The 22,500-nt window shown below is 39.1% G+C and overlaps 1 protein-coding gene across 1 annotated transcript in view; it reads left to right on the top strand.

The window, feature by feature from the left end:
- TBCA (tubulin folding cofactor A) overlaps window positions 1-12,917 on the top strand; it is a 26,682-nt gene extending 13,765 nt beyond the window's left edge. Inside the window, exons 2-4 of the mRNA XM_014889395.2 lie at window positions 1,881-1,986; window positions 9,010-9,096; window positions 11,775-12,917. Coding sequence (XP_014744881.1) covers window positions 1,881-1,986; window positions 9,010-9,096; window positions 11,775-11,855 — 274 coding nt within the window. The 3' untranslated portion in view covers window positions 11,856-12,917. The remainder of the gene's footprint in view (window positions 1-1,880; window positions 1,987-9,009; window positions 9,097-11,774) is intronic.
- Window positions 12,918-22,500: the final 9,583 nt, after the last annotated feature.

Here is a 22,500-nt window from a genome sequence, read left to right as displayed (position 1 = left end):
TTTCAAGTTCTTCTTCTTACATGTGCAGCTGCTACAGAAAATAGGTCAATAAATACAGATGCAATTCTTAAGTATTCAGATATGAGAAAGGTAGGCAGAAGTTCAGATTAGTTCTAAACTAGGTGAGAACAAGCAGTCTTTCCATGTTTGATGAAAGTATGCAAACTTGAGGGAACAGTCAGTTTGAAGAGTTAGTGTGCATAGGAGATGTGAATGTGAAAATACAAATAATGACATGCATTGAACCTTTTGTTTTGGCTAAAATTTAAAATAATGTAAAATGTTTCATTCAGCAATATAAGTTGCCTTTCATTCCAACGGGGTACACATTTCAGTAAGTGAATCACATAAAAACTGTTCAGTCATACCTCTCCCTTTACTCCTCAAGGGAATTTGCTGTTTTCATTCAAAAAAAGTAATCTGTCTCACAGGTTGATTAAAATGAACTTTTTTGGAACCTAAAAGTAGCAAAGCAACTAATACTGTCTGGAATTAAATCAGGTAACCTTGATCAAACAATTAACTCATCCTCTATTTAAATCAATATTTACTGATGCTAATACTGGAACTAGTTCCAGTAGTTGGAATTACAGCCACTCATTTAGTGTCTTTATTATTAGTAATTAGGCTCCTGTCTTTCTCCACTTCTGCTTCTCAAAGCTAGTACTTGGCTTACTTGTAGAAACTGGCCTAGTCAATACCCAGAGTGTGCACTCTGCACACAGCTGAAGATGCTCTGTAAGGCTGACAGCTCTTTCTGGTTGTGTGACTCCATGACGAGTTCAGGTGTGTTGCTACAGCCCAGCTTAGACTGACTGCTGTGGAGCCATGGCTTAGGGCTATTTTAGCAAATAAACTCTTGTAGAAACGGGGAGAGTTCCAGCTGTTGCATTATTAGTATATTTATTTTAAAAATGGATTTTTTTTTTGCCATATCACAGTGGTGCTTTTGCGGCAGCTTCGGTTCACAGAGGTTCTGACACCCCAGTAACATTCTGTCCATCCTCAGCACTCCTAGTGCACTTATCTGACAAATTATGAATTAATTTGCACTGATGCACTAATGTGGTCATGAAGCTCTCTACTAGACCTTTATTTATTATCTTTTCATTGTATAATATATTCTTTGCCTCTTGGATCTGATTATGTTCTTTTGGATGTTAAATTCTCTTCAATCAATTTACTATAGGTTGATCTTATTTGGGGAAGGATTTTCTTCAACATGGTATCTGGTCTGCAGTAGTATCTCAGTGTTTGTTCTGCTCCTGAGCTAGCTGAAGAGAAATTGTTCCAGGATTTTTCAGATCCTGAAAGATGTTTTGGTTCATATTTAGTATCTAAGTACTGCATAATCTAACATACACCTAATGAATTCATGTAAGAAAGTGAGTGATGCAACAGCAAAATTGCAGTAACAACAAATACTAAAGTTTGATGATGAGATTGCAATTTACTGTAGGACATCATAAAGACTAGATTAATATTTCTGACCTTTTATATTACTCTAGAATCTGTACTTGTTAGCAAAAAGCATCCTACTCCCAAGTATGGTTCCATTATTAGGATTAAAACATGGATTCCTTTTCCTTTGAAAGACGAGAAATAAAGAAAAATGTTGTAATGTATGTTATGGAACTGTTACTTTTGTCTGTGACAGTATCAAGATAAGTGGAGAAAATTCGCTTTATATATTACAGCTAAATTCACCATTTCCTAGATACAGTTGTTGGGGGTTTTTTGCAGTGGTTAAAAGCCTTTTATTATAAAACTGCCTATTACCTTCCAGACCTGTGACTTTTGAGTGGGGGGCTGTAATCACTGATGTAACTTTTTACTGTAATAGAACGAGATTAACACAATCACTTGGTTGTTAATTGCAGGCTGGCAAAAGAAAAAATTATGTATGAAAAAGAAGCAAAACAGCAAGAAGAAAAGATTGAGAAAATGAAAGCTGAAGCATGCGATGATTATGGAATTAAGAAGCAGGTAAACTATCTTAGAACTTGTTTTATAAAATCCTTATTTGCTTTCATTTAATCATAGTAATCTTTAGATAAAGAAATCTCCTGTACTTTTTTCTAGACTCATGTTATATAAACATTAGACTAAAATCTTGTGATAAAAAGTAGGCATAGGAATTTCTTTAAGGTGTTAACTTTTAAGGATTATAGTTAGCACTTTGTGTCAGGATGGCTGTTACTGACTGTATGAGATCATCACGAACTCTTTCTCAGAAATACACAGAACCTGTTGTAAATACAGGTTTGGATGGATGTAGGTAAGCCAAGTGCTTGCTGCTAACTCCAAAGGTTATAGCAAAGTGAGAATGCCTGATAGTTAATATGAAGGGGAAACATTTCAGCTCTTAAGTACAGCAGTATCCTTTTGGTAAAATCACAAACCTCAAGGAAAGAGAGCAGTGAGTGTGAAGCTGCGGAGCTGCTGGAGTTTGTAGTGAAGTCACAGATTAGGAGGGGCACGCTGTACTTGGTCTGCTCAAGAGCATGGTTTAGTGTCACTATTACCGTATGATTACATTTTTTCTTGGAAGGTGTCCCACAAGGATAGTGGTTGCAGAAGGTTGGTACATACCCTTTTGGGAGAAAAAGTGTCACATTTCCTGCTCACAAGAAGGCTTGTGTTTGGGAGATTGGTGTTTATTCTCTACTGAAGTGTGAGGTATCTGTTTCACTGAGGTCTTCATATTCTTTCAACTATGTTACCTTTTGATTATGTTTTTTCACCAAGTATTTCCCAGATGCTTTCTCTCAAATCTTCACAGAAATCAAAACTGTAAACTAAAATTATTTTCACTTAATAGTCATAAACATAACCTTCTGGCATCCTCTCATCTTTATTTTTAAACAATGGAAGAATAGGTTAAATAAAATTCAATTACAAAATTAACAAAAGATAGGAGAAAGCCATTTTAGAAAAAGCTAAACCAACTGGTTTTAGTAAATTCATAGTTCAGTTAATATTTCTATGTCCTGCCTTGCTTTCATTATGCCATGAAAATGAAATACAAATAAAGGATCTGTATACAAATAAAGATTTGTATTTATAGAGCAGAGCTGTCTTCTGCCTCACCAGATTGAGACTTGAAGATCTACAAAACAGTACCCTTTCTGAAGATCTGGTGCTAACAAGAACTAATGAATTCCTATTTTTAGTGTTGCCCATTCATCAGATTATTTGACTCCATCATGGTATTTCCACAGTGACCTGCAAGATATCATGAAAGTCAAAAACAGCGATGATTGTAAGCTTCTGCTGAAATCGTTGCGTACTACTTGAAGGTATTTTCAGAGACCAATAACAAAAGCCGTCACAGAAAACAGTCTTGATTAATTCAGAAATTGCCTGATCCCCTTCGAAAGCAATCAGTTCCTCCAATGACATCTTCACTTCTTGTTTGCTTAGTTACTTTGCATTCTGGAAGTTAATATTTTAGGTTATTAAAAATTTGGAGACTTCAAAGAAATTTATATATTACCAGAAGAGTTTCCTCAGAACAGTATTTTGGATACAAAAGACTTCGAGATGTTTTTCAGAAAAAAAATCTGTAGTTACACATTTTAAGAATTGTTTCTAGTTAATAATCTCTAATTTCTATTCTAGGGTGCATAACTTAAAATACAGTTATGGTCTTTATTTTGTTAATGAAAAGTAACATTTGGGGGTTGGGAACAAATTCAGTCACTTGAGACTTAGGAAAATAGTTTTAACTATTAGTTTAGGTGAGGTATTGGTTAGATCATATATATGTGTGTGTGTATGTATTTATGTATTTATATACATGCACTAACCAATCTGGAGTTCAGGGAAGGATTCTTAAAAAGCTTAAAAGCAATACTTTCTCTTGATGTAGTATGTTTTTATTTAGCTTTCTAGTTACAACTCAGAACATACAGAACATTTTGTTTTACATACAAAAGTGAATATGGAAAACTTCACTTTAAAGTGAACAATACTATTCCTACAGTATATATAGTCTTTAGAGTATGTCTGGTCTGTAATGAGGGATCAGTCCCTGTGTAGAACAATAGGGCTTGACTCAGTATTTTTCTCCTTATGCACTGGGGCAACTCATGGTTCCAGGGGACTCAAGTGTTCTCTACCTGAGGCAGTTATCCTCTGGCATGGCTGGCAGTTGTTACATGCTAGCTCTCACCTGAACTGTCCATAAAGACTTGGTAATGGGGAGCAGGGTCAATACCAGAAAAACAAATAGGAAAGTTTTGCAATGCTGGTAGATGCTGACCAAAATTATAATATAAAGATTCCATTGTAGCAGGCAAGAAGACTTTGTTATGGTAATAAATATTAAAATACTTCTGATTTATCCCACCAGGTGCAAATTCTGCTTATAGTTTCTCTGGCTAGCAAGAAGTACTGTAGCTCTACCTCTCTGTAGATTTTGTCTTAATGAAGTCTTGGTCTCAATATATGAAGACTTTCCACAGAATAATACTACTTAAATAGAAAATTTTCACACAGCATCATTCAAGTGCAGACTAATGATAGAAACCTGTAGCTTTCTGTATTTCTGTGGTTATGGTTGTTCATATATAAGTAAACATCCTTTCACAGCTCATGGTTTTATCTTGAGACTTGTGAGCAGAGGAAAAGCAAGGTATCTCCTCCATGTTTCATCTCTCTGGGTTTGTAGATATACTCTGGTGGTTTCACTAACTGGCAACATTTTTACTGATAAGTGGTAAATTTTCAGTTTTTTAAATGTAATTCTACAGTTTGAAGTTACTTCTTGAGTAATGTCATTTCTATATTAATTAAAAATCCGGTGGATTTAACATAGAATTTAATCCCTGTGTGTCAAAAAGTACATACATATAAAGTACATATTGCTAATACACACGTTTTTCAAGTATTTGTGAAAACTGCAATATTTCTCTTACTTTGGTGAGTGAAGGAGTGCCTTCTGAAACAGCTAAAATAGATGTGCATTTGGAAACTATTTACTATTTTGGAAAATAATGTGGAAGATGGTAATTTGCTGCTGATCTTGCAACAGGAGGACTTCTTGCCGAAAAGAAGGTTGTAATGTTCTAGAACTTTTTAAATGTCTGTTTAGCCTCAAAGAAATACTCTGGTTAGTTTAGTTGGCTTTTTACATTCTTAGCCCTTTCCAGCCCCCCACCTCATTGGTTCAAAGCTTCATTCTTCTCACGGATTGACTAAGATTAGATTAAATGTACAGTTTCACATCATTATTTGCATAATTTGTTTTTGTACCCCCTAATAATAGATTATCTTTGTTTAATAATACGAATTCTAGCTCTAGATGCTTGTTAAAGAGATAGTGGAAATGGTAGTGAAGCCCTAATGCTTCTCCTTATGTATTTTGACAGTGTCATTAACAAGCACAGTTTGTTTACTGAAAAGCTAGCAACTTGGAATTCTCTGGACTAAGTACAAGATAGTATTCCTAACGCAGACCTGATATTAAAGATGCATTCAAACTTTATGAATGAAACCAAATTATGAAAAAGCATTACTGTGATCCTCCTTTTCGTCTTCTGTTTTCCAAAGAGTGCTTTCCTTCTTATCTAAGCAGATATAAGTACTGTTTGGATTCCAGACTTTATGTCTCTAATGTCCTAAGGTGACCTGCTTTAGAAGAAACAGGATTAGATCTTACCTGAGAGGAGCTGCAAGGAAAACTAATTTGAAATTCCAAGGTATTACATATAGAGGATTTTCTCCTCCTCCATCAGTTTTCATGGTAGAAGTGGTAGATGGTTTGTTGTTGACGCTTGACCATTTCTTGAAGCACTCAAGCACTGTAGAATCAAAACTGTGTTCTCTGGGGTTTTTTTGTGAAGCTTTCCTTCAAGGTCTTTCAGAAGTCTTTTGATCAGTGTATTTGACAACTTGTCTACAGCAAGTGTGCTATTGTATCCTGTATTTGTGGATAGTTCAAGCTTCTTTTGGGCCTGAAAGGAAGCAGAACTCATAAAACTGCGTTTTCTACAATTCTTGTGCTCATTTGTGGGTTTTTGTCTGTCCAAATTCACCTTAATGCTGTATCTCCTTTGACTTCTTTCCTTCCCTACACCCAGCTCCTTCCTATCTATGCTGTACTCCTTATGTCCCTACACTACAATCCTGGCTGAGCACATTGATATTACCAAGGCCTAGTGACTTGATAGTACTCCTGTTTACTACTGAGATGAGGAGTACTGCAATGGTGTGGATTTAAGTTACAAATATGGATTAGCCAACCTAGTAGCCTTAGCATGATTATTTATTGTGCGCTACTAATCTTACTTAGTGGGATTACTAAATTTTGGAACCTTTGTGATACTTAGAAATTGTGTTTTTTCTTTTAGCTCCCTGTCCTTCCACCAGATATGGTTGTAATTAGTCAGTGGATTCTAAGTGTTTTAGAGACTTTTTGCGGAAAAGTAGTTCAAACCAATAGCACTTGTTTTAGCAAACAATTATCTGCATGTCTTTTCCTTATCTCTGCCATCTTTGAGTGGATCCATACTATTAGGTTTAGCTGTGCAACAGAAAATGGGCAAGTGATTGTGTGACAGACAGTATTTAAAAAGCTAGACTATATATTCATTTTTGTGTATATAATTAGTACATATATGACTCCTTTACATTTGTCACAGTTTTTACCCCATCTCTTCTGTTCAGAGCAGCACTCTTGTCACATGAAACAGTACTGCCATTATACCCTTTGACCGAGAAGTATATCAGCGTATCTTTCTAAGAGCAAGGAGAGTCCTATGGAGTTTATTTGGGGGTTTGGGGGGGATTTTCTTGTTACTTTCAAATTATTTGTGGATATGCATATCTCTAAATCTCTTGGTTAGATGTGGGTCAGTTGGGAAAAAAAGCCAAATCAACATACTCTGCTTCTGTTTTGTTGAAGCTGATAAAAGCTGATATCTCTCCCTGCGTCATTATTATTACTGTATCTTTTAAAGTTACTAAATGGTTTTTATTTCAACTCACAGGGTTTACCTTTTCTTCCTGTTATCTTCTCCCCACTAGGCTGGTGGCAGGAGCAAGTGAGCTGCTGCCTGGTACTTAGTTGCTGGTTGGGATTAAACAATAGTCCTTAGCTGGAGCTGAAATTCCACTGGTCTGGTCAGTGGAATTTGAGTAGCTGCAGTGCATGTCACAGGGATGGAAATGGCTGCAATGCCTGGTATTGGAGTTTGAGTGGCTATCGTGCTTGTCACCCTTACAGTTCTGCTGAAAGTAGGGCAGAATTTTGATAGAATTTGGAGAAAAAACACTTTTAAAAGTCCAGTCATAAAGCTTACATAATTATTTGAACTTTTGACTTCACTATGTATATTTGTAAAAGTAAATAGTCTTATCTGGGATTATCAGCATTACTTGAAAAGAAAGCAGTTTATGCAGAAGTTAAATCATAATGGTTCCACAAAATTCTTGTTCAAGTCTCCAGCTGTTTGCACCTATCGAATATAGTTCTAGGATTTATCATCCTTCTGATTTTTATTCATTATTGCCCCACTGGCATATGTAAATAAAACTTGGATAACTCTTTGGAAATCAGTCAGATGTTGTTTTGAATAGAAGGATTTGGGTAGATTTGTTCATTTCTTAGAGCAGGCAGGACTATAGCTTAAAGATTCTAGATTTACATGGGCCTTCCCAGGTCGCTTATCTAGTGGCACATATCAAATAAGTTACTAATTTCATATTATCTGCCAGCTTTACAACACACAAATATTTAGCATCTGAGCAGCACAAGGAAGTAATTATTGAAGATTCTCACTCCTGTAGGTATTCTACTACATAAAGCAAAAGGCATCATCTCAAGCAGTTTATGGCACACTTTATTCTATGGATGTTACTAATTCTATGGATGTTGACTAAAGTGTAAAATTAGGAATTAAAGTTTTTTCTTTCAAAACCAAATGGACTGATACTTAAAACACTTGGTAATATCTTGTTACACGAAGCCTTCCTGAATACATAAACGCAATCTTAGCTTCATCTTAACATCCCTTTTACAATGATCTTTTGGTATAGGAGCATTAATACTAGCAGGACAATACAACATAAGAATGACAAAAAGAAAAAAGCCATTTAAATGGAAGGCTTTCTGTTGCAGGTTATCTTGAACAGAGATGTTTGATATCTAAATATCTAACAGATTTTCATTTCTAAGTAGATTTAATATTACTGAAGAACTCTGCACATCTTTTCTTCTCAGTGTTTGGTGTTCAGATCCAGAAATGCTCCACAAAATAAATGTTCCTTTTCTTAAAACTGATATTGTTTTCTTTAGGAGGTGGCAGGATTTTCAGATTCAGTGGGGTGCCAGTTTAGTAATTTTGTTCAAAGTGCATGGTGAGAATAATCTTTCTCCTAAAATGAAGCACAAGGATATGTAATAACTTTTTATGCATGATAAGCATCAAAAATATGAGCCTGCTGGTCTTTGCTTTTCATTTTTCTTTACCTTTGTCTTTCAGTCAGAGCCTCCTGCAGTCTGCACACAATGTGATCAATAACTCAATAACTTTTTTCATGCAGTAATTATCTCTATGGGGTATTACGTGAACATTCTTTTTCTTTATTACCCAAAAGATGCAGGAGATATTTATATAACCAGCTGATCCCCTTTTGGATGAAGCTGCTTCATGACAGCAGGAGAAAGTTTGTTTTAAATAGACTTTTAAACAAATGCTGAAAACCTTACTAAGCTGTACTTCTTGCCTAAGGGAAAGATTATTTTAAATACTGTCTTGCATTTAATACTTGATGTTCAGTTAAACACAGAGTAAATGGAAATGTCCTATAAATTAACGGAGTTTTAAGAAATTATGCTAAGTGAGCATCTTTTAAGAAAAGAAGCCTATTCAGAAAATAGGTGCAACTGTTCTGAAGCTCCTAGATAATTACTATATTGCTGATTTTTCAGAATAAAAACTTACCTTAAAGGTAATGTTTCTATCTGGAATGTAGTCTAATCTCATTAGCTTCTGTTTTTCACAGATCGAGATCTTACAAGAATCACGAATGATGATTCCGGACTGCCAGCGCAGACTAGAAGTTGCACATGCAGAGCTTACTCAACTACTAGTGAGTATTACATCACACCCCAACTGATCAAGAAGTGCTGCAGTTCCTAGGTGCACTTGGATAAACAACTGCAGCAAGTAAAAACTGGATTAAAGAATTAGTTTCTGTAGATCCGAAGACCAGCATCCCATAAGACACCAGTACTTTGCTTTAAATAACTGTCTTTGCAGACTCAGTCTTCAGTCTGTGGAGACTGTGTGTGTTAGAAGCTGTCTTTAAGGGAATGTACACTGAACATACATTTATCCCAGACTGTAAAAATGGACTCAAAACTCCTGTGCTAGTTCAGAAAAATCAGTTCATCTACTTTAGGTTTTATAGATAGTATAAGATATATATAATATGCTTGTAGGGAACTGAAATGGTCAAAATACTTTGGTTACTACTCTTACTATGCTATAGACAAGTCAGAGGAGTCCTTGCTGAGTATTGCTTAATGTTTTATTAGTGAAGTGAGCAGTCCTGTATATAAATGCATTCAGGAATAAAGAGTATGTTGTACAAACAGATTCCCTGCACCTATACTAGGTTTGGAGATGATAATGCTTATTTTAGAAGCTGCTTTCTCATCAAGAATTCAGCTACATATGTTGGTGCACAATAAATGGTATTGTGAAGTTAAAAATATATACCCTAAATTATGTCCCAGATACAGTGATTGCTAAAATGCAAATACTTTTTTAAAGCCAAGGTATCCTAATCTCAGGTAGTCTGCCTCTGCTGTTTGCCAAAATAAGTGCTCAGCACATGGCAGGATTTAGGCTCTTTTTGTCATTCAACTAGTTATTGAATAGTTAGTCAGTCCAAATTTCAATGGCATGCAAAAATGGTGCTATTGATTCATAGTATGTAAATTTAAAACAAGGAATGAGGGCTGTTACTATTGTTGTTAAGAATTTGGAAGTCTTCATGTGTCATTTTCTGTACTTAGCTCACCTTCAATGTATTTATTAAAAATTTACTGTATCCTAGCATGTTTTTCAGTTGTCAGTCTACTTAAGCATTTTTCTAAGAGTACTGTTGGTCAAAAGTTTGTTCTTACTGGTCCCTTGGTTTTAAATATCTAACACAAGGAAGTAAAGGTATGCATAGGTCAAATCCACTTGCACGTGACAGCCATTTTCTGGGACCTTAAGCTGGACAAAAGAATTTACCTGTGCTTTGAGTAACATAGAATGTGTGTTTTCAAAAATGATATATTACTCATTTCATAGAATGATTTGGGTTGGAATGAACCTTCAAAGATTATCTGTTCCAATTCCCTTGCAATGACCAGGAACATCTCCCAGCTACATCAGGCTGCTTAGAGCCCCATCCAGCCTTACATTGAGTATTTACATGGATGTGGCACCTACCACCTCTCTGGGCAACCTGTCCCAGTTCTTCACCATCCTCACTGTAAAACACTTCTTTATATCTAGTCTAAATCTATTATCTTTTAGTTTAAAACCATCATCACTTATCCTGTCACAACAGGCCCTACTAATATGTCTGTCCCCATCTTTCTTGTAGGCCCCCATTAAATACTGAAAGGCTGCTATGAGGGCTGCCCAGAGCCTTCTCTTCTCCAGGCTCAACAAACCCAACTCTTAGCCTGTCCAAAAAGGGAGGTGCTCCATCCCTCTGATCATCTTGGTGGCCTCCTCTGGTCTCCCTCCAGCAGGTCCATGTCCTTCCTGTGCTGGGAGCCCAGAGCTGGATGCAGCCCTGCAGGTGGGGTCTCAGCAGAGCAGAGGGGCAGAATCCCCTCCCTGCCCTGCTGCCCACACTGCTCTGGATGCAGCCCAGTACACGTTTGGCTCTCTGGGCTGGGAGTGCCCATGGCTGGGTCATGTCCAGCCTCTCAGCCACAGCACCCCCAAGTCCTTCTGGGCAGGGCTGCTCTGATCTGTCCATCCCCATCCTGTGCTGGTACCCAGTTGCAGCACCTTGCACATGGCCTTGTTAAAACACATGAGTTCTCCATGGGCCGACTTCTCAATCTTGTTCAGGTCCCTCTGGATAGCATCCCATCTCTCAGGTGCATCAGCTGAGCTACTCGGCTTACCGTTATCTGCACATTTACGGATCTTACTTCCTTTGTCATTAATGAAGATATTAAATAACACTGGTCACTGCACAGACCCCCAGAGGACTGAGGTCAATGACCTCCCTCCAAACATTGAGTCATTGACCAATTCTCTGGCTGTGACCATCCAGCCAATTCCTTGTCTAGTGAAGAGTTCATCCATCCAATCCACATCTCTCCAATTTAGAGAGAAAGATGTTGTGGGCAACCATATAGTCCACAATGGGAATTCCCTTTTTGCAGTCTTTAAGGACTTCATCTGACTGCCATGACTTTTTAGATGTCATAGAATAGAGCATGGCAACTGCATCAGTCAGTTCTCTCAGGACTCTGGGAAGCATCTTGTCAGGTGCCATAGACATAGGTACATTCAGGTTCCTCAGGTTGTCATGAGCCTGATCTTTACGTACAGTGAGAGGGACTTTCTCTCCCAGCCCCTGTTTTGTAGTCTATCCACTTGAGAGGTATAGGAAGAAGCTGCCAGTAAGACCAAAAACAATGTTGAGTATCTCAGCCTTACCCTTATTTGTTAGCAGTTTTTTAAACTTATTAAATTTAATCCCACAACATTTATTTTCAGAGTACTCAAAAATGTTGTTTTTGATTACAGGAAAATGAAAAAGAATTGGAAGAAGCTGAAGAGTATAAAGAAGCACGTTCCATACTGGAGTCAGTGAAGCTGGAAGCCTAGCTGTTTTCCAGTTCTCTCTTTATATGCATTAGCACGGGGTCCATTCCACAGTTTCATTTTACTATGGCTCTACTACTATTGTTGACATGCTGAAGTTCCCTTTATGCAAACTGAGCTTTCTCTAACTGCAAGGTGCATCAAATAAAGAATGATCTGAAGCATTTGTGTATTCCATATTCAGGCAAAAAATAGATATATTTCCAGTTCACCTCAATTAAGAAAAGCCCATTTAAAGTAACTGTAATAGTTAATACAGAGAACTTAAATCTGAACAGTTCAGAGTAAGAAACAAAATTTGGATATGTTAGGACCAGTAAATACTTTAGAATGAAAAAGCATTATAGAATGGTTGGGGTTGGAAAGGTTCTATCTAGTTCTGACCCCCTGACATGGGCTTTAGAAGCACCTTATATTTGAAATAATTTCAAGCCATTACAGCATAAAAATCTGTACTGAAAGAGAAGGTAGACCAAATAAACCTTTTCAGTCACTTATCTTTTTTTATGGTGCAATTTTTCTGTAGTTTTATCAACTATGTACTCCATGTTTATCTTTGAGTCCAAGACAAAAGCTGATTCCAGATCTTTGTCAGTGTGCATGGCACTGAGTTGTAGAGCCCAATTCATACAACTTCCATGGATCAAAATTCTTTTACTTCTCAGCAAACAGAATTTAGCAGATGACTAGTATATTGTGAGTTGAATCTGCTACGAAGAGTTCTGGACTGAATGCTTTTCTTGAAAGCACCTTGGCCTAAGTGATATTTTTTTTTGAACGAAGTTCAAACCCCAGGACATGAAAGAGAGCTAATGGGTAAGGGAACAACACTTAGTCTGCCTAGAAGACCATTAAAACATTATGTACAAAAGCTGTGTTTTTTTCAGAGTAGCTTCTCTAAAGCAAGTAGTAAGTTCTGTTGATAAACAAGAAAGCTTTTTACATTAGTTTTTTTCTAGTTTGAAAGTGTTCTGGCATGTTTCTTAAAGGCAACACAAAGCACAGTGTACCTTTTGTGTGGTGCTAAATTGAATACTCAATAAAATTCTTTGTTAATTTGCCTGAGTTTGAGTAAACTGCTGTTTCAGTACTTATTTATGTGCCTTAAGCACATTTAGACTAATGTCTACTTCTCTATCACTCTTAAGCACTGTTCTGACAGATGAACATCAAAAGATTGCTGATTGAATCAGTCAGAATGATTTACTTTTGAAGTGACCCCAGATCAGTACCATAGAGGGCTCAGAGGTGAAACCTGTTTTGACAGTACAGTTCTGTAAAAGAACATACATATCTTACCAGCATTGGGTTCTAGACATGGAACTGCCAAGCGGACACTGCCTGGGTCACAGCATATATATATGAACTGCTGTTGAGGAAAACATCTGTCCTTGGATGCTCATTTCACCCAGTTTCTTCTATGGACCCTCACTGGGAAAGGTGGCTGGAGTGCACAAAGCAGATTGTGTGTTTCAGCTGACAGATTCCACGATGAGTCTGCATCCAGCCATTGAGTGGAATGTGGTGAATAAATGCTGAGCTGAAAAGGAAGCGTAGGAAGATGACAAGTCTGCTGGGTAAAAAGCAGGGTTTAAAATAAAAATTGCTCTTCTTCAGAAGAAAGAATACACATTTGTGGAAAACAACCCCATAGAAAAATGATGTGCAGTTGATGAGTACCACAAATGCATGTGAAAGCTAAACAGGTATAAGCTATAGTGACTGAAGGCAAGTAGGATTGTCATATGGCTTAAGCTGGCATTTAGAGTGAAAGTTACATGGCCTTTAACTACCATATAAGCTCCAGGAAAAGTTTCTTGGTGCAGCAGTTTCTAGGGTGAGTGGTTTCTCAAGTTTGCCTGAAACATCTCTGTCCAAGCCATTTCCTAGCTCCCTACTACTGCATGATGAACCAAGACAATATTCTGCCCTACCACTAAGTTCTCTAAAAATGAGCGTGATCCATAGTACAGGAAGTAGCCAAGTCTCCCTGATGAAAATCAAGGTATGTTCACACCTGAAAATACTTTGTTTCCAGATGCCTCTGGAACTAACTTCTGAAGGGACAGCAGCATGTTTTCAGACTGTCAACATCCTTTAGGAGAAGGAAAAGAGCTAACTGTACACAAGTATTTCAGGTTAAATCCACAAAAAGTCTAAACCACGCAGAGCTGTTCTGTTTCCCCATAACAATTTCCTGTTTTGGCCACCCACCTAACCCATCTCTGGTGAAACCTTTCAACGGAGCTGCAGTCAGTCTGCATTATCACGCCTGGGCTATGGGGGGTGGAGGAGGGACTTCAAGTCCTTGCTCTAACTCAAGAGGTTCAAATCAAGGAAGATGCTCAATAACTGAGCCATACTTACTCCTACTAGACTCGGGTCCTCAGAATTGCCACATTAGTAAGGCAGGAGGCTGCAGAGCTTCTTAAGACATCAATTGCCAAGAATTTACTACTAAAATTGCATGGTCTGATCACCCCAAAAGGTACAGTTCTCTTCACCAGACCTGTATGATGAAAGAAGTAGAATAGGAAGTGTGTGGATTTATTATGTGGGTGATAGAAGGTTCAGTATCTTCAAGGACCAATATCAGAAATCAAAAGGTTTCTGACAAACTGGAGAAAATGTAAAACACTTCTTTTATTAAGGACATATTTAAATAAGAAAATTAAGCAAATTTATACATGGCAGCAGCAATTTTCTACTGTACCAACACAGGAAAAATAAACAAGACACCATTTCTGAGAGACAGAAGAATTTTAGTGAATTATGTGCAAGACATTAGCTTACTTCATAAGACATGGGCAACAACCCTTACACTGCCCTTCTTACTAGAAAGGCTTTATGTAGAAGCATTACTGCAGCTAGAAGCTGCAACTAAAAGCGATGAAGGATTATAATAATAAAGATCTAATAATTAAGGATTCAGGGAAACACAGTGAAAACTATTAAAAAGACTGAAAAATGGTCTGTGCAAAAGAAGGAACAAATCCAGACATTTTAGCCTGGAAAATATTGAGGGTAGCAATGGCAATAGTCTTCAAGCATATACAGAATTACAGAAGAAAATAATACCATTTTCTTGGCAGACAGAGTAAGATGCAATGAGCTTGAGTTACAATGAGGGGGAAAAAAAATATTGGACAGGTTTCTTCCTCAGAAAACAACTAAGATAAATGAAGCTCTGAAACAGATTGCCCATGGAGGCAGTTGGAGCTGCCTTCCTAGAGTCTTCTCTTGACCAGGCAGCTCAGTCACTCATGACACAGGGACTGCTGATCCTGCCTCATTTACACAGTAGGGAAAAAGGCAATGAGCATTCATCCTTTCTCAACAGCACTTAGCCCTCACTCAAAAATACAAAAAAATTGTGACACAGCTGAAATTAACAACTTTGAATACAGTACAGAGGAGATCCCCAGAGTCTCCTCAAAGGAGACAATTCAGTGATACCTATCTGACTTTTCATATGTTGCACTGCAGATTACAACACAGGGGACTGAAAGAAGGTGAAAATTATCTTCTTTAATGAAAGGACCAGATTAACTAATTTTTTATGACTTTTCACTTCCTATTCACATTTCTGAACACTCATCAATACACACAATGTCAAAAATACTTTAGGTTCCTACTTGTCATTTTATTTTATGTGTTAATTTGTGCACAAACGAGCTGATTCAGGGCAAAGATAGGAAGCCGAAAGTTTGGAGTGTAGCTGAAATCAGAAGGATGGAACTTACAAGAAGTAAGCTGTGGGGCCTGTTGGAAAGAACTGCAAGGGAAGTAGCAAATTTAGTTCAAAGGCTCACTGTTCATACAGATTCAGAGCAGGACTACAAGCCGAGGGAAGGGAGAAGAAAATGTGTTGTCTATGGCCTAACTGTCTTAATAATCCTTCTCCCATCTGATCTCTCAGGGAACCCACTTCTAAGGACACTGAACAGAAAATACAAAGGAGAACCACTTCTGGGTTCTCTTCCATGTGCAATCTTGGCTATGCTCTGTTACCACATGTAACAGAGGGCTCACAATAAATCCAAATTATGGGCTTAGGACTTCAAAAGTTATGGCAAAAGGGATGTGTAATTGCCACCTTCCCCAGTTTTCTGAATACAAGTTCAACCACAGCTCTTGAACTGTGCAGACTGCTTGCTAGCACATGTCAGTAGCCAGCATTTCACGGCAAACAACACCACTCTAGAACCACTCAACATTAGCATTATCTTTAACAGAAAGAAGAACTCCTACAACGATTTTGTCTTCTTACTGTTCTAAAGTTACTGTAGATGGTACATTAGATGGAAGGAAACTCAGTAACCCACAGAAAAAGCCTCAATTAATAAGGTTAACAGAGGCTGAATAGGTTGAAATTGGAAAAATAAGCACATTATTTATGTATCAATTACTACTTGCTCTCCATTTCAACAAAAGGAAATAAAATTTTCTCATCTTTCCTAACAATCCAGAGGCCTCCTTCTGCCCCTTCATAATTAGCACCACCACAGCTCTCCATAAGCAATCAAAAAGGCTACCTAATTAAAAAAGTAATTAGTTTACACAGATAGATATGAGTGGGTAGATTAGTTGATGAAAATAAAATTAAATTCCTCTGGATGCTTTTAGTGACTCAGCTTTCTGCTCTTTTACAGCTTCAACATATTTCTAAAGGAGTAAGTTAAATGAGTAAAAAAATACTTCATTTGTAAATGAATAGAATATCTTTCAAAACCAATCGATGAGATTCGGCTTGTCTTCTGTTTTCAACACAGAGGATAAACTTCATATTTTATGAAGTATAAAAACCATTGCCTCCATAAAAGGACTAATGAGTTATGTTTCATTTTCTCAGGTCACTTACACAATACCTAGGCACCAAACTTAACCCTGAACCTGTAAAAGGAAGGTTTGAGCACTAATATCCAGAACACTACAGGATTTGTAAGAAGCCAGAACAGCTCCTGATACCAGACCTGACCAAGGAGTCTTTTCCCCAGTCATCCTGCCATCAGCAGAAGTCAGAGAAAACATGCTGAGCAGGACTGCAGTTTTCCTGAGGGTAAACATACACCCTTCACACTCCTCTTACTCTCCCAAATGAAGGAAACTCCATTGCATTTTGTGGTGGCAGCAGGGAGCTGTATTCTCATACTTGAGCTGGGTGATATGTGGGGAACAGAAAACCAGTGCCAAAACTCAAGGGAAGACAAGTATAACAACAAGTATAACAGTAATCCTTGACGACAACCAGAAAGCTTTGTCAGAGAAACCAATGAGTTAAGAAGCTTCCTTCTTCAAAGGCTTCATCATGGCCAGTGCCTACTGATGGACCTCACCTCCATGAATGCATCAAATACCATTTGTCACATTCAAACAAAATTGCAATAAGAACTCTAACCAGCACAAGGAAGGAAACTGCCTTTTTAACATGTTGTGTGGGGAAAAAATGCAATGAAATTAACATTCTTTGTTAAGCAAATTAAACAGCTGTAAATATAGGGTTTAAATTTTTTTTAATTAAGAAGGTTATAACTGAAACCAAAGTTTTAAACAGTGATATAAAAAAATATACAGTTCCTGTATACTGAACTTTTAAAACCATTTGTTTTTTAATGTGACAGTAATAAACTCTCATTTTGTTTGCCTTTTCTGTTTTCGGAGTGCTACCCACTGATTCAAGGAACATTAAATTGACAGCTGGCAATTTCTGGCTACTATGGACTCATGAGAATCCACTCAGAAGACATCTGAAATTCCACGTATATTCTCAAACACAGTAGATGGAACCAGTGTGGAGGAAAGAAAAGCTTTTGGAGTGATGAAAACAAAGCAATTTTCACACCAAAGCTAACAAACCTCAGATTACTTGGTCAAACCAGTTTTAAACTGGTAATTATCAACATTACCTATACACTGTTCACCAGCCTACACAAAGTGAGCTGGTGAACCTTGTCCATTTCTGAATATCACTGAGCTTTTAGAAAGACAGGCCTAAAAAGCCATCACATTAGGTCTTCACTGTGCCAGGGCAAGAGGGCAGAACCTCAATACTACCCCCTTCAAAGGAGCCTAGATCTGGGCTGACATGGAAACTACTTTCCTTTCATTAATCCTACCGTTAAAAGGAGAGCTGCCAGAGCAACATCACAACCCATCACAGAAGTGAGTAGTCAAGGGTGAAATTTTTTCAAGACTGAACTTTCTGTGGATAAACAGAAGATTCCAGTCGCTTCTGGACCAAACACAGTATTTTCAGAAAGGCTCCAATTAACTTTTAATAAAAAGCTCAGTTGGAACTGGACTAATTCTCCATTTAGACATCCAAATACCAAGATTTACTAAAAAATTACAACATCATCAGCTACCTATGATTAAAAGCACTTCATAGCTGGCTTAATGTCAAAGCTGGCTTAATGTCAAAGAGATATGCTACTCTTCACATAGGGTTCCTTTAGAAATAGACAGTTCTCTTCCCAGTTTACATCTCCTTCATGAAGCTCAAACGGGAAAATGTAGAGAGTGCTCTGCAGGTCTGTGGGCAAAAGGAAAACCCACACTATCCAGATGTTTGACTAGCCAGACAGACAAACTGTACTTTGTCTTAGATGACTAGGCAGAGCAGATCACTATTACCAGGACAATAGCACCGCAGTTTCATTTTGTTGTTATTCAGAAAATTAATTAATCTCTCAAACCCTTACTTCACTTGTCCACACGAAAAAACCCTCCAAAACACCCCCACAAAAACGTAAGTGTTTCAAATTTGTTCCCCCAGTGGTGATGTCATGATTATTTCCTTTTAGTACTTCTGTTCTCTGGTGTAAGTGAGCAAACTACACTGAACTGAAGAAGCAAAAAGTACTTTAAGAGTACTTCAAGCTTCAGAACTTTTTGACAGTTTTAAGCACAGAAGTTAATAATCTCAGGGTTATGCAGTGTAATACAGGAAGTTAATACCATTAACAAAGGAGAAACAACTACTCCCTTACAAGAGAAAAATCACACACATTGCAAGATTACATGAAGTACAGGAAAGATACTTGAAATCTCCAGCTGTTTTCTTAAAGACTTCTGCACTTAGAACCCAGGTTGTCAATGGTGGCAAATCCGATTAAGTGCCCAGGTGGAGAGGAGAGGGCAGGATGAGGAGGAATGAGCTTAAATGTCTATTGCCTGGTAGTTAGGCTAACTCTGGATGCACAAGACTTGGACTACTGTGCTGAAGATGAATCCAAATGCACACCTCAGGCCAAAGAGAGAATCACCCTGCCTTCTGAAATCCAAAGCTGTTCAAAACCTCATACACTGTGCTAAAAATAGAATCGGGGCAAGATGATCACAAAGGATAGCATGCTTTGTAATCCAGGATAAAAAAACCTTATAAAAATGTTACAAGACAAAACATTCAACCTTTCAGCTTCCTTTGAGCTATAACTAGGTAAGAGAATTTAACCAATGCTTACATGGAAACCGGCCTCCCTTGAGCTCTTATTTCCACTAGGAATCTCAGTCAGCAATGCAAGGAGCCCACTAGTGTTTTCAAACATTGAATTCAAAGAGGAACACACTCATCCTGACTCTATCAGGTTATTTTAACTCAGCCTCTCTAATTTTCTCCCTGCAGAGCAAAAAGCAGGCACACTCTGAGGACAGCACAGGAGAGAAGAGCAGTGACAGCTGGGAGCCATCTAAAGTAAGGAAGGCCATTTGCAAGGAGGTTTCTTCCCCCAGCATGTCACCATCCCTTACAATAGACTCTCTCCTGCACGCCCTCACTGCTTTACTAGCTGAAAATGTGGCTTAAGAAGGAAATATAACTTTTTTTAATATTTGGAGAGATCAGCATTGCACAAGGAGACTTGATTTGCTGATTACCAGCAACCAAGCTCCACATAGAGTTTTTGTCTCTTCCCAGTTTGGATACCCCAACACACAACTCTCTCTCCAGTTCATCAACTTCAGAGTAGAAATTACTAATACCACCCTTGCCTCCAATGCTAAAAAAGAAAACCCAACACTTCCACTTAAAAACCACTCACACATTGCCCATCTGAGCATGAAAAGGGCAGTAATTATGATGGAGTTCCTGGGTTCACTGAAAAAGGTCACTTTCAGCCCAGTCTTACAAGATGGTACTACTGCCATCACGTTCTGCATTTTCTGTGTCTATCATGTCAAACTCTTTCATTCCATGACTATCAGTTGCACATTCATAGAGGTTTACTCATTCAAGTAATAACTATCATTCTAGGCTGAAAGTAATTCACCTAGAGCAGACTTCATTAATGCCAGGTGAGGATAAACCTAGTCAGACACTTACCATGCTTGTGGCATGTTATTGCTCCACTGTGTTGTCTGGAAGCCTCTATTATTAAGGCCCTCACTAATTACTCACGAATGAGACACCTGCAGTCAGGCCAGCTACAATCACAAGACCATGAGCACAAGAGCCTTTTCTCTCAATCAGGGTCAGGCAAAAGCAGTTTCAAGGCTCTAATAATTTCATGTCTGGTCACTATTCTACAAATAAATAAAATACTTTTTCTGTACCATACTGCAGTTCCCCGAACAGAGTTTATCCCAACATACAAAGTACCTTCTGCCCATTACAAAACCTGCTATCTTATTCTCAACTGGAGCATAAAAAAAAATTGGTTTTCCATCCTGTAGTTTCCCCAGCAACAGAAGATACAAAATTCTGAATCCTGGCTCTCCGCTTACCTTGTGGCACCCAGTGTAGATAGTCTGTATTTTGGGTTGGGAAGGGGCAGCTAGCTTTAAACGTGAGGAAACCCACAAGACTTAGGTTGAGATTTGTACAAATCCTTGCTACAGCTGAAGCATTAGAAAACTGTACCACATTCATGACAGAGACATGAGATTTAGAAGACAGAGATGCTTCTTTGTGGAGAATGTAATTTCAAACACTGTAAGCCATGATTGAGCTATCAACCACTGACCAGGAGGTGAAAGACCTGCAGGCAAGAGAGCTTGTGTTGGTACAGAAAAGAGAACACAGACTAAACAAACAATGGTAGAAAGTGGTAGAAGTGTTCTGAAAGTGAAACACAAAACTTCAAAGAGTTCTTGTTGAAAAAACAAGTAAGAGAGTCTCCTGATAAACCTGTTTTTTTTTCCTAAACATTATCTGCAATTTCTCCCAACAGAACCAAACATTCAAAACTGAAAAATATTTTCTCCCAGAATTAAAAAAAAAACCCCAAAACAAATAACAACCTAAAGAAAGAGCTGTCCCTTAGAAGTAACGTGGTCATGGTCATAAACATAAGTACTGCCAAAAGGATATCCTGTACTAGAGCCTGGCTGCTGCTGGCACAACTGTTGTGTTTACAAAGTACCATAATGGGAGACAAATGTTACTGTTTGAGATATGTGTGTACATATACCTATCTACCTATCTATTGTAAACACCTTAAGACTACAAACACTACTACAGTGAAATACAGAGGCAGTCAGTAAAAGAAAAAAAAACAAACAAAAAACCAAGACAAGCAAAAAAAAAAAAAATCACCTCTCCATGGAAAGTCGGACAAGTCTTCAACCCAGGGGCCATCAGTGCTCCCTGCAGCTCTCCTCTCCCCTGCTGCCAAGCACAGCCTCCCCGCATTTTTTGCTAATGTCAGACAGACTTTGTTCCTCATCAAGAAACTTGACCTTTATATCTATTGCACACATCAGGCTGAAGAGTGAAATGTTTTCAGTGATAATGAGAACAAAATGTAGATTCCATCTCTTAAGTTACTGAGCGCATAAGCAGAGAATGACAGATACCCTGGCCTTTATTTTAGTATTTCATATGCAAGCCGTTTTTCTTGATTAGAAGACAAAACACGAAGACGTGCCCCATTTTGCACGATTAAAAACCGAACGCAAAGCTGCGGGGAGGCCGGGGAAAAAGACGAAACAACGCGTTTGCTTCCGCCACACGGCAGAGCCATCACGTAATTTCGGTTCCCGGTTATTCCCGCGGAGGCCGCGCTCCGCTCCCGCCCCTCACGGCGCCCGGGCCGCTCTGGGGCCTCCCCACCGCCGCCGCCCCCGGGCTGCCCGCGCCGCGCATGCGCGGCAGGCGGCCGCCGGCGCCACCATCTTGGCGGCTTCGCGCCTGCGGCGCCCCGGGCTCTGTGGTGGGCGAGCCGGGATCCATTTCCCTAATTGGCCGTATCGGGAATAATTCACGTTCTCCGACTTCGCCGTTCGGCCCTGCGATGCCGCTCGGGGCGCGGGCTGGTCAGTCGGCTCGCAGTTTTCGCCCTGTGCTGCCCGCCGGGCGCAGCTCTCCCGGCCGCGCTCCGCGAAGGAGCGGCGGTGGTGGGGGCTGGCGGCCGCCGGGAGCAGCGGGCGGGCCCGCAGCGGGTGGCAGCCGCCGGCGTTGCTGCTCCTCTCGTTAAAATGGCCGCGCTGTCTGCTCTTTAAATTAGCCGTACCCGAAGCGCGCATCTCCAGGCGCTGCCGGCGGGAGGGCAGAGCGCAGTGGCCGCGAATGCCCATCCTCCGGCGGTGTCCGTGGGGGCGGCGGGGATCCCAGGCCCGGGCTGGGGGCGGCTGAGACACAGCGGCAGGCAGGGGACAGCGGCCGGGGGTCTCTGGGCCCGGCCGGGAGCGGGAACCCCAGTCCAAGCCCAGC

This window comes from Sturnus vulgaris, chromosome Z (genome assembly GCF_052056855.1).
Source record: "Sturnus vulgaris isolate bStuVul1 chromosome Z, bStuVul1.hap1, whole genome shotgun sequence".
NCBI lineage: Eukaryota > Metazoa > Chordata > Aves > Passeriformes > Sturnidae > Sturnus > Sturnus vulgaris.
The sequence above is the reverse complement of the archived record's forward strand: the minus strand, read 5'-3'. Positions and strand labels throughout refer to the sequence as shown.